This window comes from Theropithecus gelada, chromosome 14, assembly GCF_003255815.1.
Source record: "Theropithecus gelada isolate Dixy chromosome 14, Tgel_1.0, whole genome shotgun sequence".
Classification (NCBI taxonomy): Eukaryota; Metazoa; Chordata; class Mammalia; order Primates; family Cercopithecidae; genus Theropithecus; species Theropithecus gelada.
Window position 1 is genome coordinate 86,757,693 of NC_037682.1, and position 16,918 is coordinate 86,774,610.

The window sequence follows — 16,918 nt, forward strand, 5'->3', positions numbered from 1 at the left end:
TATTTTTATTTCTTTGATTCTAAGATACAGAGAGCTGTCACTGGCTAAAATATATAGGTGATGATCAAGATTAGACTAGGGCTGGGTTTGAGGCCAAGGAGACTGTCTTTGTGAACACTTCAAATCGGGTTTGCTGGCCTTGAAGGCAGTGAGGTGATTTTTCTCAGCACCTGTCCCTAGCTGCATGCTGCTGGTGCACATCATTTGTCTTTAGATCGCATAAAGACACTGTGGCGTCTGAAGCCTTTTCTTTTGATATTTTGGGACATAGTTACTGTCTGTCCCCAAGTTGTTCAGTTTTGAGCTCCTGCCTGAGCATCTCTTCCTCCCCAGCTCTTGGCACCTATTTCATTTCTTGGTTAAATGATGACTTCAATCCATATACATTTCTTTGTAATCATTTCCTCTTTGTTCATAGATCGACTAGAGACTGCCAACAGGCAGCTCTCCAGCAGGGAATACGAAGGGCACGAAGACAAAGCTGCAGAGGGGCATTATGCTTCCCAGAGTGAGTTTCCACTTATTTATTTATCTCAAAGTTTGTTTGTTTAAAAACGAGGGCCTGAGGGAAGAATCATATTAGTTTCAAGTGGGTTTTGTGCTGTTTGCTTTTAGTTTGTTAATTTAGCATACAACCTATTGGCCTCAGATGAGGCCCTCCTAGGTCTACCCAAGACAAAGCTGAGGTCACTGTATGTTGCTTTAGTAATGTTTATTCTGTCCCTCTGACCTACAGTTTCTCTCTGTCTCTCTATAATACCCTTCAAGCAATAGCAACATCACAGCATGTCCTGGCACTCACTACTTCAGATAAGTTACAACCCTTTTTCTTCAGAAAATGGAAGGCGGCCTAGTGATGGGGTTTGGTTCTCTCTAGGGAGGTTTTGTCTTCATGTGAGTTGTGGAGTTCTAGACTGGCTGCCCCTTGCCAGTGTGCAAGCTATCTGAGTGATCGCATTATATATCTCCATGTGTGACACTCATTTCCAGAAGTCACTGAGCCCATTTCAGCCAGGAATAATGAACAGTTGCTTTGTAAGCCTTGATTTATTGGGAGAATATTTTATTAATTTTAGCAGAGGCAAATGATAGAATCAAATGGATTTTGAGAAACCATTGGTCAAGGTTTGAATTTCTACAGATTCATTGCACTAGCCAGAAATTTTAAAATCCAACTGTCTTTTTCTGAAAATTGAATTCATATCTATATCATAATTCTCAATGAGATTATGAGTAAGTGCTCACAAAGTTAAGACAATTTAGAACAACAAAAAGTAATGTATTCAGACACTAGCCGTCTGTCTTATGATAGTGGTCTTCTGACGTGTGGGTTCCTCAATGCAGCCCTACATTTTAAAGACTGGAAAATAATTGGTTAAATTTTCTAATTTCAAATACTGTTTGGTTAGGTTTAACCTCCTGTGTGTCCCCCAGATTGATTCACGATTGCATTCTGGCTATTAATACTAGCTCTATTTTTTAAATTCAATTTTTTGCAAATGGACACTAATACTGTCTAGGGCTTTTGCCTGGGATACTTTTGTGGCCTCAGATGATTGGCCCGTGTTCCAGATTCACATAAAAGACTATATCGGCACTTTGAATTACTTGGTTTTGTAACAAAATTTATCTTATATCTCTTCCCGTGGGTGCAATAGATCTCACCTCGGTTTCATTTGAAAGGTGAATTGTCTTTACTACTTGCGTTTAGGATCGTGACACGTTCCTTCTGGATGACCGCATGCCTAGGTATAGTTAGTGTCTTTGGCAGGTATGTCAGCAATGCCAGTGTTGTGCACTCTGTGGATACTTTGCCTTCTTGTCAGGGGACATAATTTGATCACTTAGTTCAGGTCAAAATGGAAAAACCAGTCAGTTTCACCTCATGATCATTGTTCTGGCCTCCCAGCCAAGGCTAGTATGGAATAATGGAGTAATAGGGTTTAGTGCTGCGTGAACTCAGAAATGTTCTTCAGAAAGACTTTAACCTTCTGGCTAAAAGCTGAAACATCAATTATCAAGCAAAGAGGCCCTTCCAGCTTGACAGGGAATTATTTGTTCTGTGCAAATATGCTTCACTGTGTTCTGAAGGCAAAAACAAGAGACCAGAGGCATTTTTCAACTGCTTAAAGGATCGCAGTGTCGATATGTAGTATAATTGAATCGAGGCAGAGCATCTGAAGCAGGTTTGGTAATGGTGATACCTAACCATTTTTCTTACACCTAATCTTTGCAGGACACTTTGTGCCTTCACAGCTTTATAATTATTTACATTAGTTTTTCCTCTCCTAGTGTGGCCAAGGGATGGACTCAAGATGTTATTTCAAATTTATAGTTAGGTTGTTTTCTTAGTGAGTTGTAAAAATTCTTTTATTAAGTAAATTAGCATGTCCCCCACATATATATGTCACAGATATTTTCTCCAGTTGTTTTTAATCTTTATTCTTTATTTTATAGAAGATGTTTTTAAGTGACTATATTTATGCCTTCTAGGTTTTCTGTCATGCTTAGAAATACTTGTTACCCTCCCAGGTTATAATAATATTCACCAATGTTTTCTTCAAATTGTGAGTATGATTTCATTGTTTCCAAGGCACATATTTAGGAAGCTAACTTGGGAGGCAGAACAGAGGAGAAATTCATGAGGGACTATCCTACAGGCAAGGAGACTAGGTAGCAGGTATTTCAGTACAGTATCTGGGGAGGAGATGGAGAGGTCATGAACTAAGCCAGTGGAAATAGCGAGAAAGAGTAGGGGACAGATAAACAAATGATAGTAGGACTTGGTTGACCAGTTGAATAATGGCAGTGAGAGAAAGGGATGTGACTGGAGCAGCTGGATGGATGATCACCCTTTACCAATAAAATGTAGCAGGAGGAGGTTGGGATTAGTTAATGACTTAAGGTTTGAACATATTCGTCATCTCACGTTGCAACCCAGAGCTCAGTGAACAGGTATAACAATAGGTGCAAAGATAGGCAGAGGGTTGGATGGTGCTCTCTGGCAGGCTTTCATTTAGCATGTGGGTACAGAATGGCAGGCATGAATTACTGCCTCTCTTCCTAGTTATTAATGTGTTCCATTATCTGTGTATTGGTTCAGAAACCCTATTGTTAGAATAAATTTCAAACCCCTAGTGATTATAATTATAAATATTGCGCACTTAAGGGAAGCCATCCTTTTCAAGTGAGTTTTTTGGAATTCTAGCACTTGGTTAAAAGAAAGGCAAGACTGCAATAAAAGTTGTATCTCGGGCCGGGCGCCGTGGCTCACGCCTGTAATCCCAGCACTTTGGGAGGCCGAGGCAGGTGGATCATGAGGTCAGGAGATTGAGACCATCCTGGCTAACACGATGAAATCCTGTGTCTACTAAAAATACAGAAAATTAGCCGGGCGTGCTGGTGGGCGCCTGTAGTCCCAGCTACTTGGGAGGCTGAGGCAGGAGAATGGCATGAACCCAGGAAGCGGAGCTTGGAGTGAGCCAAGATCACGCCATTGCACTCCAGCCTGGGTGACAGAGCAAGACTCCGTCTCAAAAAAAAAAAAAAAAAAAAGTTATATCTCAGGGTAATACATACCAAGAAGTCAAAGTTAGGTTGTGAAGCTCTTGCCAGCCACCTTGGCAATGGGAGAGTCAGAGGGAAGGGGGAAGTAGAGAATAACATGCTCAGCTTTTCTGCTAGGTGTTCACACAGAAGCTAGGCATCCAAGTCTAAGAACACTCAACCGACTCTTGCAGTTCAAGCAGCAGGTGGGACTTGAAAGATCTCCCAGTTAATGGAGGGAAGAAGTCCTTCCTGGCCAGATTTAAACATTTCCCTCTGCTCAGGGTAGTTTTCTTCTAAAAACTGAACTCTGCTCTTAAGTTGGAGTTTTATGAAGGCCTTGGTGGACTGCCTGGGTAATGACTACTTAATTCTAAAGACTGAAGTGGACATGAAACAGGCTCATTGTGTTCCTCCCAGTCATGAGATTTGTCTATACCAAAAATCTTGAGGAATTAAGTGCTTAGGAGCTTGATGCCCTTGAGGAATGTTTTTCCCCTGTCACCTCATGGTATTGTAACATTCTCTTTGGAGGAATTCAACTTTTTGTTTGTCTGTGAATTTTCTGGTCTTGCTTGTTTGTTTTTCCACATGTTTTTATAGCTTATAGGATGGTGATGTCAAAGCCAAATTGCTCCTGAAAACCAGGGCCTCTAGCCCTCCTGTTTGGTCTGGCTGTGAGAAACTCGGGCTTCTTTGTGCCTCAACTTAACTAAGGTTCTCATTTTTCCCATTTGTTTGTCACATACACACATGCACACCAGAGGCAGGTTACTGTCTGCTAAAGGCAGAACTCCTGGAAATACCTCTTACCATTCTTAGCTGTGTCTTCTCAGTCACAGAAACTTTTTGAAACTGTTTCTTTCTGAAAATGGATAGCTCTGCAGAATTCCCATCAGCTCTAGGCCAGAAAGCGAAAAATAAAACATTAGATGTGAAGAAACTGGTAGAAATGAAATTTCATTTTATTGGGGTTTTTAAATAGATATGTTGAAGCTTTGTCGTATTCTTGAATTGAGTGGGACCTGATTAGCTCTGGCATGTTTGTGTTATTCTGGAATAAACCCAAGTCATGTTTAAAGGTTGCACAAGAGCCTATCTCCACCGCTTTGGGATTTGCTGGGCACTGCAGGTTCCACATATCTGGTTAAACTCAAGTTTGTATAAGTTAAGATTCTGGCTGTTAAATGATGCACCTCTCATCATTTAACAAGAAGATTTCTTGGACATTCAATGATTTGTTTAAAACAACATACTGAAGAGTCACGAGTGTAAATGAGTCAGAACTATATGCATTTGATTTCCCTTAAAATTCTTGTGGGTTTAAAAATTAACTGGAAAAAATGTGTTGGACCATATTGTTTTAAAAATAATAATTTGCTGTTTTCAGTGTAGCCGGCAATCATCTTACCCTTGAATCTTATTTTAGCTATTTTCGTTTTCTGTCTCTTATAGAACCTAAAAAGAGACTAAAATAATTTCCTAAAAGAAAATCCCTCCTGGTTTTTGTATTTCTATAAGGTCTTGTGTGAACCACGGATCAGAAATCAAAATGACATAAACATTTATTCTGTTGACCCACATAGAGCATAAGGAGATTATTCTGAATCCTCATTAGGTTTCATTACATCAGATGCTGTGGGTTTCTATCAAGCATCATTAGGAAGGAAGGCTAGATGTTGTCACATGTGAACACACTGATTTACCGCCTCTCATGGGCCAACCAGCACTAGTGCTTGCAGCTCCTCCTGACTCTGGGCTCCTTGGGGCGAAGCTCCTGTTACAGCACTTATTCTGCAACCTGTAAGGTCATGATTTATTTGGGTGACACTCCACTAAATGGGAGAACTGTAGACTTTCTTTACCAGTATTCATCCCCCACTAAAACCCCTTGCATCTTCATGTACCTGGCATCCAATTAATGTTTATTGAGAGAATGAATAAAAGTGGAAAATCCTAGTGACAATAGGCTTGAAATTATCTTTATGCAGCGTCAGTATAAAAATATTCTTTTAAACTCAATGTTCCAGTCATGTTGAGAGAAACCCCGGGTAATCCTCTGTTATTTCAAGACTTTAGGGCAAAATTATTAAACAAACTACTATCAGAATAAAAGCAATTTGAAAATAGCTGAATTTCTTTTTCTGCATTCTTTCTTCTTTTTTTTTTTTTTTTTTTTTTTAGAATAGAAGAATATCCAGATAATGGGAGTCTTTCATTATTAAGAACAATAGTATTTCTCAAGAAAGGTGATGTTAGTATAGTCCATTTTTGGCTCCTTTAACTTCTTCTCATTTACCCTGCTGTGGATATGATGGAGGTGAGAATTGGTCTGGCATATAAAGGTTTTGGTAACCACTGGCCAGGTGCTCACACTGACCAATCCATAGACCATGCTGGACACTGCAGATCTGCACCATGGGCAGAGGGGAAGGATTGTCCAAGAAGCCTGCCAGGGTGACATCATTTTGATCAAGAAAGTTGTCTTAACTGATTCTCCTGAGAGATGACCCTTACATATAGTAGGACTATGCAGTTCTAAAAATCAAAGTTTTGTAGGTCCAGGCTCCAGCAAATTGTCTTGGATCAGCTGCCACATCTCCTGAGGCCTGGTGTCTTACTAACAGGCTCAGAGACCTGAAGTTAGATGGTTAATCTGCCTGCACCTCTATTTCCTTTAAAGTAATAGAAGAATGAATCTTCCAGTTTAGCCACCAGAGCTCTGAGGACTAACCAGTGATAGGAAATGTGAAGCAGAGTTTATAAAATACATGTATTCTGCAACACTTCTCCCTGCCTTCTTGCATCTATTTTGGCATGCACCTTCTCCAGAAGGACCTGCCAACTTTCAGGGTAGGAGAGTGGGACATGTTCCCAAAGAATGCCTGCATGGTTTATTGAGCCTTACTGACTTTGGAAAGCAAAGCATGTGAGTGCTTAAGCCCACTTGATCAACCTTGACAGGCAGCACTGAGAAACTTCAAACCTACATGACAACCAGAAGCGCGCACAGCCTGCAGGGTATCTGTTTATGTTCAATCAAATCTCCTGCCCAAGTGTGAAAATTAATGTTACTCAATTTAGGCTCAAATTAAGCTCTGATTTGCCATGCTTAAAGAATGGAGCTGATTGAAGAAGTGCCTCTTGGTCACGTGTTGATGTCTGGCCTTTAACAACTAAACATGGGTTATGATTTTCACATTGTTGGTTTTAAAATTATTTATTTGCTTGGCTTTCCTGTTATATATAAGGCTGAAAAATTAAGCATCTTAAACTTTTCAGCATTCCTTGCACTACATAGCCAGATAGATGGATGGAGTAAGCACAAACTGGAAAACATACTGAAATCCATTTGCATTTCTTCTGGCATCAGGGAACCCTTGCTTTCCCTAACAATTCAGAACCAGGAAACCCATGTTCAGGCCTAAGCTTAAATTAAATGGCAGTTGCTTAGGGAGGAGTTCCTGAGACACAGTTAGATCTTCCTTTTATATACTCCCCCAGCACTGTGTACTTTTTTCCACTGTAAACACTCATCACAACTATAAATAAGTAATTGTTTGGATAATCCTTTTCTATCTTCCCCAACTAAACTGTACACACCATAAGGGGAGGGGCCCTGCTTGTCATCTTCACATTGGAGTCCCAATCATTGTATGTTCAGAACCTGGCATAGTGCCTGGCACTTAGAGGCATTTAATAAATATTTGCTGGACATCGAATGAAATGATCATTATCATTGATTCAAGCAAACAGTCATATAGGCTATCTACTATCAACTCACTGTATTTTAGGCCGCAAGTCAGCAAACTCTGTTAAGGGCCAGCTGGTAAATATTTCAGGCTTTGAGAGCCACAGCTACTCAACTCTGTCCCTGTAGCCCCAAAGCCACCATAGATGATCATAAACAAATGGGTGTAGCCGTGTTCTAATAAAAACCCTGTTTACCAAAACAGGCTGTGGGCTGGGTTTGGCCTGCAGGTCATACTTTGCTGACCTCAGTTCCAGGAACTAGTCATGGAAAAGGGAGAAGAAGGAACCCTAACAAAAGGAGAAAATATTGAAGGAGGATGCAAAATAAAGAACTTTAAAAGTATTCCCTAGATCTTTGTAAATTGCCTTAATGTGTAAATCAAGATATAATTGTTATTTTCTGTCTTAATCCCACATCAGGGGAACATCATTATTATCATTTTAGAAAAACAGAGAAAACTAAGACACAGAAATGCAGTCAAAAATTTTAGTTACCCAGTGAGGATTCAAAATTAGCTAATGATGGAGAAAGGGCGGGGCAGGACTAGCCCTGTGGTTAGCCATGATAGTTAATCGGCTGGGTATTGAGGTCTTAGGGGTGCCTCTGCCAGTGGTTCCATAAATTCTCACCATAAGCATCCTACTGTGAAATGAGGTCTGCAGATCTGGATATCAGATTTGGAGAGTACCTTAAAGGTTACAAGTGTGGTTACCAGCAATGCACGTGTCTTCAGAACCAGAGCCCACTAACCAGCCATCTGATGGCCGCCACCAGTGTCCGTGTCTTTGGAGGCTGTGGAGCTGCTGGTTACAAGTGTATGCTCAGGTGGAGTTGCAGGTTTGCTCCCCAGTTTCCATCCTTCGGGTCCTACCTGGTTCAGGCCAGCCCAGCTGTGGTCATTTAACAACGTTAACAGCTGCCAACACTAATTGAACACTAACTGAGCACTTACTGTGAGCCAAGCACTCCGCTAGCCCTCACAGGTACATTGTCTCTTTTACTGTTCCAAACAAACCTTTGAGGTAAGTATTGCAGGTATTTTACAGATGGAGAAATTGAGGCCCAGGAAGATTAAGTAACTTGTCCATGGTCATACAGGCTGATAAGTGAAGCAGATAGATTTTGAACCTAGGTCATTCGATTCTGGAGCCCAAACTCATAACTGAACTGCCGTGGGGAAGCCATCTCCTATGGACCAGGCAAGTGGAGAGATATTAGAATGTGAGAGGTGGCAATGTTGAACTCCTGGTGGTTTTAGAGCTCATTAGTGTAGCGTTCACATTTTGCAAAGAAGAAACTGCAACCGGAGTGAGCAAGTGTTTAATGGCTAAACCACAACTAGAATTAGGACCTCCGTTTTCTTATTTTTTCCTTCCCCTTTTCCAGAAGGTCAATTCTGTTGGCTCTGGGATTGACCAAGGATTTCATGATTTTACACTACGAAGGATCCTGGATGGTAAATGAACAAAGTTTTTATACCAGAAAATTTTTATACTAGAAGACTTACTTGGTTGCAAATTATTTAGCCCAGTGCTGTGACTTAATACTAATGTGTTCAGATCTTCTCAAGTGAGTTCCAGCTACTGGAATTAACATTCTGCGCCTTTGGTTTTTACATCTATCTTTGAACTAGAGCCAATTATAATAAAAGGTCTTGTTGGATAATTCAGTATATCCTCTTCAGATACCCCCTGCCCCAGATTTATTTCCTTGAGACCAGAATAGAGCTTAGAGTTAAGAAAGAAAGAGAGACAGAGAGAAAGAGAGAGAGAGAGAGAGAAAGAGAGAGAGAGAGAGAGAAAGACAGACAGAAAGAAAGAAAGAAAGAAAAAGAAAGAAAGAAAGAAAGAAAGAAAGAAAGAAAGAAAGAAAGAAAGAAAGAGAAAGAAAGAAAGAAAGAAAGAAAGAAAGAAAGAGAAAGAAAGAAAGAAAGAGCTTTCTCAAAATGTCTGTGAAGTCAAACTTTATTCTCTGGATGATAAAAATTAAAAAATAAGCAGAATACAACGAGTAACTCTGTGGTGTGGTTTCTTACAATTAGTTTTCAAAACTATTTTTAGTTCATGAATTATAGTGAGAGCCTACAGCTGTATCTTAATGGATTCAGGGAACTTTTGAGGGGACAAAGTGTTTGTTTTAAGTCCAGAAAATTTGGTCTTAGACCATTAAAAATAAGCTTGCATCTGTTACTAATTTTCTTTTTGCTTACAAAGACTGGTTTGGTAGAAAGAAGGGAAAAAAAGGAATCTATTCAAAGCAAGTTGCAAAAATGACAGTGGGAGGGGTTGCAGAAGTTAAAAGAAGAGAGAGAATATAATTGTAGACAACGCATTTCTTTATCCCTGATCAGTCCTAGCATAAACAACTTTTTCCGCCAGATGTAATGATTTCCCCAGCATAACTTCTGTCTTTGGGGCAAGCTTTGGTTAAGCCATATTTGCCATTCAGAGGGGCCACTTAAAAACATATATATATATATATATGTATATATATACACACACACATTATAATAATGCCTTAGTTAAAACAAATATAAGTATATACATGTTATATACATATTATATATATACCTATATTTGTTTTATACCTAAATTGACTTTAATTAAGACATTATTTACATCCAATAAAATTTACACTTTTAAATGTCCCGTATCTTGAAATGTAACAATGAGCACAATCAAGGTACATAATTTGTATAGCTAGTATGGCTTCTCTTCACCTCTGTAAGCCAGCTGCTACTCCCCACCAGAAACTGTCTGCTTCTGTTCACATTTTAACACCTTCTGATCATTATTCTTTATATTATGGCCAGGTTTTATGGTTGTTCTCTGCACAGGAGCCAAATCGTCTAGGAGGGTCTTACTTTGTCATATCTGCAATTAGAAGTATCAGTTTTTTATATTAAGAAAAGAGAAGGCAAGGCCAGGCGTGGTGACTCACACCTGTAATCCCAGCACTTTGGGAGGCTGAGGCGGGCTGATCACTTGAGGTCAGGAGTTCGAGACCAGCCTAGCCAACACCACGAAACCCCATCTCTACTAAAAATACAAAAATTAGCTGGGCATGGTGGTATGCACCTGTAACCCCAGTTATTCTGGAGGCCGGGGCGGGAGAATCGCTTGAGCCCAGAAAGCAGAGGTTGTACTGAGCCGAGATGCCACCACTGCACTCCAGCCTGGGCCACAGAGCCAGACTGTGTCTCAAAAAAAGAAAGAAAGAAAAAAGAAGGCAAAAAAGCCCTTTTCTTCAGTGGTGGTTACAAAAAGTTTAAATCTTCAGGTTTGATTTAAAATGGAATTACGAGTATATGTATAGTCAAAACCAAGAGCCCTGTGCATCCTATATTTATGTGGCATTATTATTCATTGTCTAGTTTGTTTTTATGCTGTCAGCAGTGCTGTCGAAGTAGCAGTACTTTTTTATTTCAGGTAAAACAAAATAAAGTGAAAGGTTGAGCAGTACATTTGGAAGCTGAGCTGGATGAATGGGTGTCTCCTCAGTCAAGCAAGTTTGTAAACTGCATATGTAATAAGCTTGGGTGGGTAAAAAAACCTGTGAATTATACCTAAATGTGTAAGCACAATTTCCAGAAGTAAAATGCAATGTGAAGAATGACTAGATCAGAGAAAATTGTATTTAAGAGAACTTTTACAGGTAGAGAGTAAAATAAATATTTTACCAAATCGTACTTGAGATATCTTACTTTTGATGCTTTAAACTCACTGTGGGTTCTGGATAAGAGCAATAGATAAATTATATAAAATAATAAAAATTTTATAACTATGTTAAGACAAAAATGTGTTGTTTTCCTATATTAGACCAATAGAGGATTCTGTGGTTAGGCTTTGTTGCTTTCCAGTAACAAGTATTTGGAAACTGTTTTAAAGACTCAGTTAGAATTTGATTATATACCAACAGCATCCTCTTATTCAATAAACTGTTGCCTAAACTTATATTTCTTCACATATAAGACACATCAGTTATGTTAGATCTTTAAAGTCCTATGAAGATAGAAGGGTTTCGACGCACTGTGAAGGCAGACAGCTCAGTCACTATGAAGACATCCAGTAGGAAAAATGAGACAGACACACGTCAGTCACTGGACCTGGAGTGCAAGGCAGAATGTGGCAAGGACCTGTTAGAGAACCACACTCAAAAGAACCCCCACCTCAAAAAGAAAAGTGGGTTGGGGGAGAAGCCTGTAGCCTTTAGGGTGGGCCTTGAAAAGTAATTAACAGTTTAGAAGAATTTTGCTGTACAGCACTCTGTCAACAGGGACATTGCTATTCTTTTACATTTAGGCAACAGAGTTTGAATAAATCCATTGCACTTTAGGCTTTACCTCATTTTCCCATATTATCCATCTCTCCGGAAGATTTCTTCCCCACATTTTAACAGAAGCCATTTCCACAAATCTTTATCTCTTTTGTAATGACTAAACGAGTAGCTTTCAAACTCAGAACTCTTGTTCAGATAGTATGGAAGTGTAATACGTAAAATGCAGGACAGCTGAAGAAATTTCTGGCTGAGATGGGTTCATCTTCAGAATTCCTCTCCTTCCCACTTGGCCACAGCGTCTCTTCTCTTCCTTCCCTCCCTTCCCTCTCCCTCTCCCGGGGCTCTGCAGAACAGTTTGGTTTGAATTCCCCTTCTTAACTTTCCTTATTACAGAACTCATTTAAAAACACTCCACTCGGCCGGGCGCGGTGGCTCAAGCCTGTAATCCCAGCACTTTGGGAGGCCGAGACGGGCGGATCACGAGGTCAGGAGATCGAGACCATGCTGGCTAACACGGTGAAACCCCGTCTCTACTAAAAAAAATACAAAAAATTAGCCGGGCGAGGTGGCGGGCGCCTGTGGTCCCAGCTACTCGGGAGGCTGAGGCGGGAGAATGGCGTGAACCCGGGAGGCGGAGCTTGCCGTGAGCTGAGATCCAGCCACTGCACTCCAGCCTGGGCGACAGAGCGAGACTCCGTCTCAAAAAAAAAAAAAAAAAAACACTCCACTCTCTCCGCCATTTAAAACCAGCCCTCGCTGGAGTGTTCCTGTTTGTGAATAGACCCACTTAACCACTCAACTTGCAGCCTATGTATCCAGCCACCTGGCAGAACCCTGGTAATCTGCACCAGAACTCAGGAACAGCAGAAAGCTGAAGACCCTTTCCCCAAATAACAAGGCTCCTTACCCAAGAAACCATCAGCAATTTTAAAAAGATAACAAAAAATCAAACCAGCGACTTCTGCGGTCAGCGTTGTATCATATTACTTTTCTGTTTGTGAATTCATGTGTGGCTGCAAAAAGTAGATCGTGTTTCATGTTGTTTTGCATCAAATAAGCCTCATGTGAATAGATCACTCGTATGTGTTTGCAAACAGTGCTCTTTTTGGATTCTACTTTTTTGAGTCTTTCTATGTTTATCAGTTCGACTCAAACTGGGGTGAGGAGGTGGGGGCAGATGTTAAGAAGGGGCACTTGAGTGTGGAGTATCTTTGAGGCAGAAGGAACCTAAATAGTTTTGTAGACAGTAATGTAAATGAAATATCTTCCTATTGTCTTTCCACACCCACAACCTCAGAAAAAAACAAATTACCTTTGGTATCAACAAGGACTGTCTAATAAATCTGACCCTTCAATTACTCTATAAATTGTAGCTGTCCCTTGAAATAGAATCCTCTCCAACATCTGTTTAGTATTATCAGATATGGTGCCAGGGACCTTGGAGCTGAGGGATCACTGAGGAAGAAGAAATGGAGGAGAAACATTAGGGAGGGATAATGTGGCAGATAATTATTTGGACATCTTTTCATAAGAGGATTTCATTTCAGCAGCATTGTGGAGAAGCTTCTAGTTAACAGAATTGATGCCCTTGGTGTTGATCAGCACTGGACTAGCTGGGCAGATAGCAGGAAACTTGTCTATTTCATAGAGCATTCCAGGTTAGGAAGCATTGGCCTCTTCACACAGGTTCATTCTCTGAGTGAACCGCCAGTGCTGGACTTGGGGCTCCGGCATGGTACATAGAGGGCCTGGACATTGTTGTACATGGCTCCCCTCAGTCTTCCTACTCGGCCTCTCCTTTGTGGCTTCCTCTCTGGTAATGCCCTTTAAGCTGTCTTCACTCAGAGACTCCCAGAGACTGTACCTCTAAAATCAGTCATTGGCATTTCTGAGGTTCATTGTTGTGCCTGCCTCCTCCTCCTTTAACTCTGTCACCACCACCACCTCTTCCCACATCCAAGAACCTTCCTCGAGAAGTGCCAGAGAGATACCTGACTCTCCAGAAGCAGGTGCCAAAATGGGCTAGTTATGTATCATTATGGGGGCATTTGGAATTTGGAGCTTGAACAGAATTAGCTTGGCCTATTTTTATGCCTTCATACGCCTCTCTCTCTCTCTCTCCTCTCTCTTGTCTCTCTCTCACTCTCTCTCTGAGAGATCCAAACCCCCCCAACCCAGTTGGTTAAGGATCAAACCTTGATTCCAGCTGAAAAAGGAACAGAATACTGTCTTAGTTCATTTTCTGCTGCTGTAACAGAATACCACAGACTGGGCAATTTACAAACAATAGAAGTTTATTTGATTCATAGTTCAGGAGGCTGGCAAGTCCAAGAGCATGGTGCTGGCACCTGGTGAGGGCCTTGTGCTGCATTATTGCATGGCCAAAGGGCGGAAGGCAGAAGTGATCCCATGAGACAGAATCAAGCAGAACTCATTTTTTAAATGAGTAGCCTATTCCCACAATAACCAACCTACTCCTACAGTAACAGCATTAATTAATTCATGAGGGCTGAACCCTCATGGCCTAATCGTCTCTTAAAGGCCCCACCTCTTAATACTGTTACAATGGGGATTAAGTTTCTAACACAAGAAATTTGGGGGACCATATTCAAACCATAGCAAACACCTATCTTTTACTTACCAAGCACTCCAGTGACTTAGACACTCCTTAATCAAGCAGGCAGTAGCTGGACTCCTCTATCTCTCCAGTTACGTGGGGTAGGGAAAAACTTCTCAAAAATTCATTGTATCAGAAAGCCATAGAAATGAATTCCTATGTGGGAAGTGCTGGCTTACAGGTTTGCTGTCCTCAGAAGCCCCAGCCGTAAGTGGGAGCACTGAATTTGAAGCTGTAGCACAGCACATAGAGCCCTGACCTTATACACACATCCACCCTCAGTATTTCCTAACAGAAGTGGCTAAGACGGTAGAACGGGGTCTTCTGTCCCACGGTTCAGCTGGCAGTTAGGCTTAGTGCTCAGATAGTAATCACAGAAACAGTGTCAGCAGGGTGTCCACTTGGAACCTTACCCAGAAGTGACAAAAAAGAAGGGTAAGACAGAAAGGGGACATCTTTGAATTATTGGACCTATTTCTTTCTACCAGTTGTGTTCTTTCCTCAAGCAAGGGAGACACAAATGGGACCACCATTCGACATTGTATAAGTGTCGTAGCTTGCTTTGCTTCAGTTTTCTATTTGTCAAATGGGGCTTATGGGAGGATTATATGTTTTAAAGCTCTTGGAACAGTGACTGGGACATGGTAAGTCCCCAGGAATGTATGTTAGCTCTTGTTGTGATTTATCAAGTATTAGTATTATGTGCCAAGTCCTGTGGTAGGCATTTTACTGATACTTATTTTAATCCTCACCTGCAGTTCTGCAAAATAGATCTTGTGAGTTTCATCTGAGGAGATGGAGTCTCAGAGAGGTAAAGTCATGTGTCCAAGGTGAGCTGCTGTGCGAAGGTGCCAAAATCAAACCAGGTCGGCCTGGCCACAAAGCCTGTGCCATCGCTGTGCTTAAGAGTAAACAGTGTATGAGCAGACATCCTTCTATGTAAATGGGACGAGAGCCATGAAGCTAAACAGCTCCCTACGCCACACAGTTCAGGGTAATTCATATCCACTGAGTAAACAGACCATTCTGGGCAAGAATTCCCTTGTGTCAACTTGCCTGTTCTAGGAATTCTCAGTATATATATTGGAGCCCTACCAAAAATTCATCATGAGACTTGTCTTTCTTGAGATCCATCTGAAGAGGCTTAGCTAATAAACTGAAGGACCTTCTTATGAGGTGGTTTCACTGTGGGGCTGTCCCTTGTTATCTCCCGAAGGATGACTCCTCTGAGTGAGGAGGAGTCTGATACACTTCATGGTCCCCATGTCTCCAAGAGTTGGGGAGCATAGCTAGCCCACCTTGTAGGCTGACTGCCTTGAAACCCCATCTTGTTCATTCCCTGCCCTGGGTTAGTTGTCCTTCCTGTGTTCTCACAGCACCCTGTGCCTGCATCTGTTAGAGCACCTTGTCACATTGCCTTTGCCCACGTCTTTGCATCTTTTCCCACCAGATCAGGTACAGAATGCTATATCCTACTCACCTCACAGCCCCAGAATTTATCATACTTCCTGTAACAACAATAATAACCGCAGTGTTATCAAAGTTGACATTCATTGGGAACTTACTATATGCCTTTTGAAATAGGTACTATTGTGATGCTTACTTTAAAGGCAAAGAAGCTGAAGCACAAAGAGATTTGTTTACTACCCTAGTCACAGAACCATAAGTGGAAGAGCTGGGTGTGAACCCAGGCAGTTTGATTCTAGACCCATGCTTTTAACCAGTACTCTGATGCCTCTGTGTAGTAGATGCTTCATTAGTTAATATTTGTAAATGGATACACATGTGAATGTAATTGCTATGTTTTCAGAGATATATGACCTGTGACATAACTTGTATCTGTGCAACAGTAAGCTATGTTGTAATGGAGCTCTTCTATCCCTATGTGTGCTTGGAGAGGAGGAGCAGTACAGGGCCGTGTTTGTGAACACACATTAGATGTAAATGCAACTTCTATTTCTGCCATCGATGATCATCACCTCTGTGGGCAAGTTACTTACCCTTTTTTTAGTGGCATTTTCCTCAGCTGGAAAATAAGAATTATGTTGCCTACCTCCTACAGAAAACTTAGAATAAAGAGACTACTATAATTAACCATTCCTGGAACACAGTACTTACTCAACAAACATGGGAAGATATTGTTATTACTATTGTCATGAACATTGTTTTTAAAACTTTATAATTGACAACACTACTGCCTGTCAGTGGACAAGGAGTTCTTAACCAGTATGAGTGATACTAAGTGATGATGCTGGAGCTTTAAGTCTAAAGTCACCAAATTCAGGACAGAGATGTTTGACCCATGAATTTCAGAGGTCTGCAAAACACTCCAGAAACGAATGTAGCTTTTGTCCAATCTCCACATGTTTGTCTGTAGTGTACACTGTGGGGTTTAGGGAGCCTGGGCAGAGGAAGGAACCAGAGGTATCCATGGTCAGTACCAGCCATCTGGTGTGTAGCGGCTTGTAAGTGAGCAGTGGGCTCGAAGGTCGAGTGGACAACTGTATAACAAAGGCTGTTAGGAGATCACGAGGATACTGAATACCTAACAGCTAACAGGAGCTATGATTTATTGTTCTGTGGACACTGAACTTGGCACATAATAAAGACTCATTCATTCATTCAACAATATTTTTGAGCCAGGCGCTCTTATTGGCCCAGGGAATCAATAATAACTAAAACAAAGTCCTGAGTACTCAGGTCCCTTTATACTTTATAAGCAT

At 41.0% G+C, this 16,918-nt stretch overlaps 1 protein-coding gene across 3 annotated transcripts in view; it reads left to right on the forward strand.

Annotated features, from left to right (window-relative positions):
• Nucleotides 1-16,918, forward strand: part of AMOTL1 (angiomotin like 1) — a 174,132-nt gene that overhangs the window by 128,111 nt on the left and 29,103 nt on the right. For all 3 annotated transcript variants that reach the window (XM_025355921.1, XM_025355922.1, XM_025355923.1), the window contains one exon: nt 419-508. In XM_025355921.1, the coding sequence (XP_025211706.1) occupies nt 419-508 (90 nt within the window). The remainder of the gene's footprint in view (nt 1-418; nt 509-16,918) is intronic.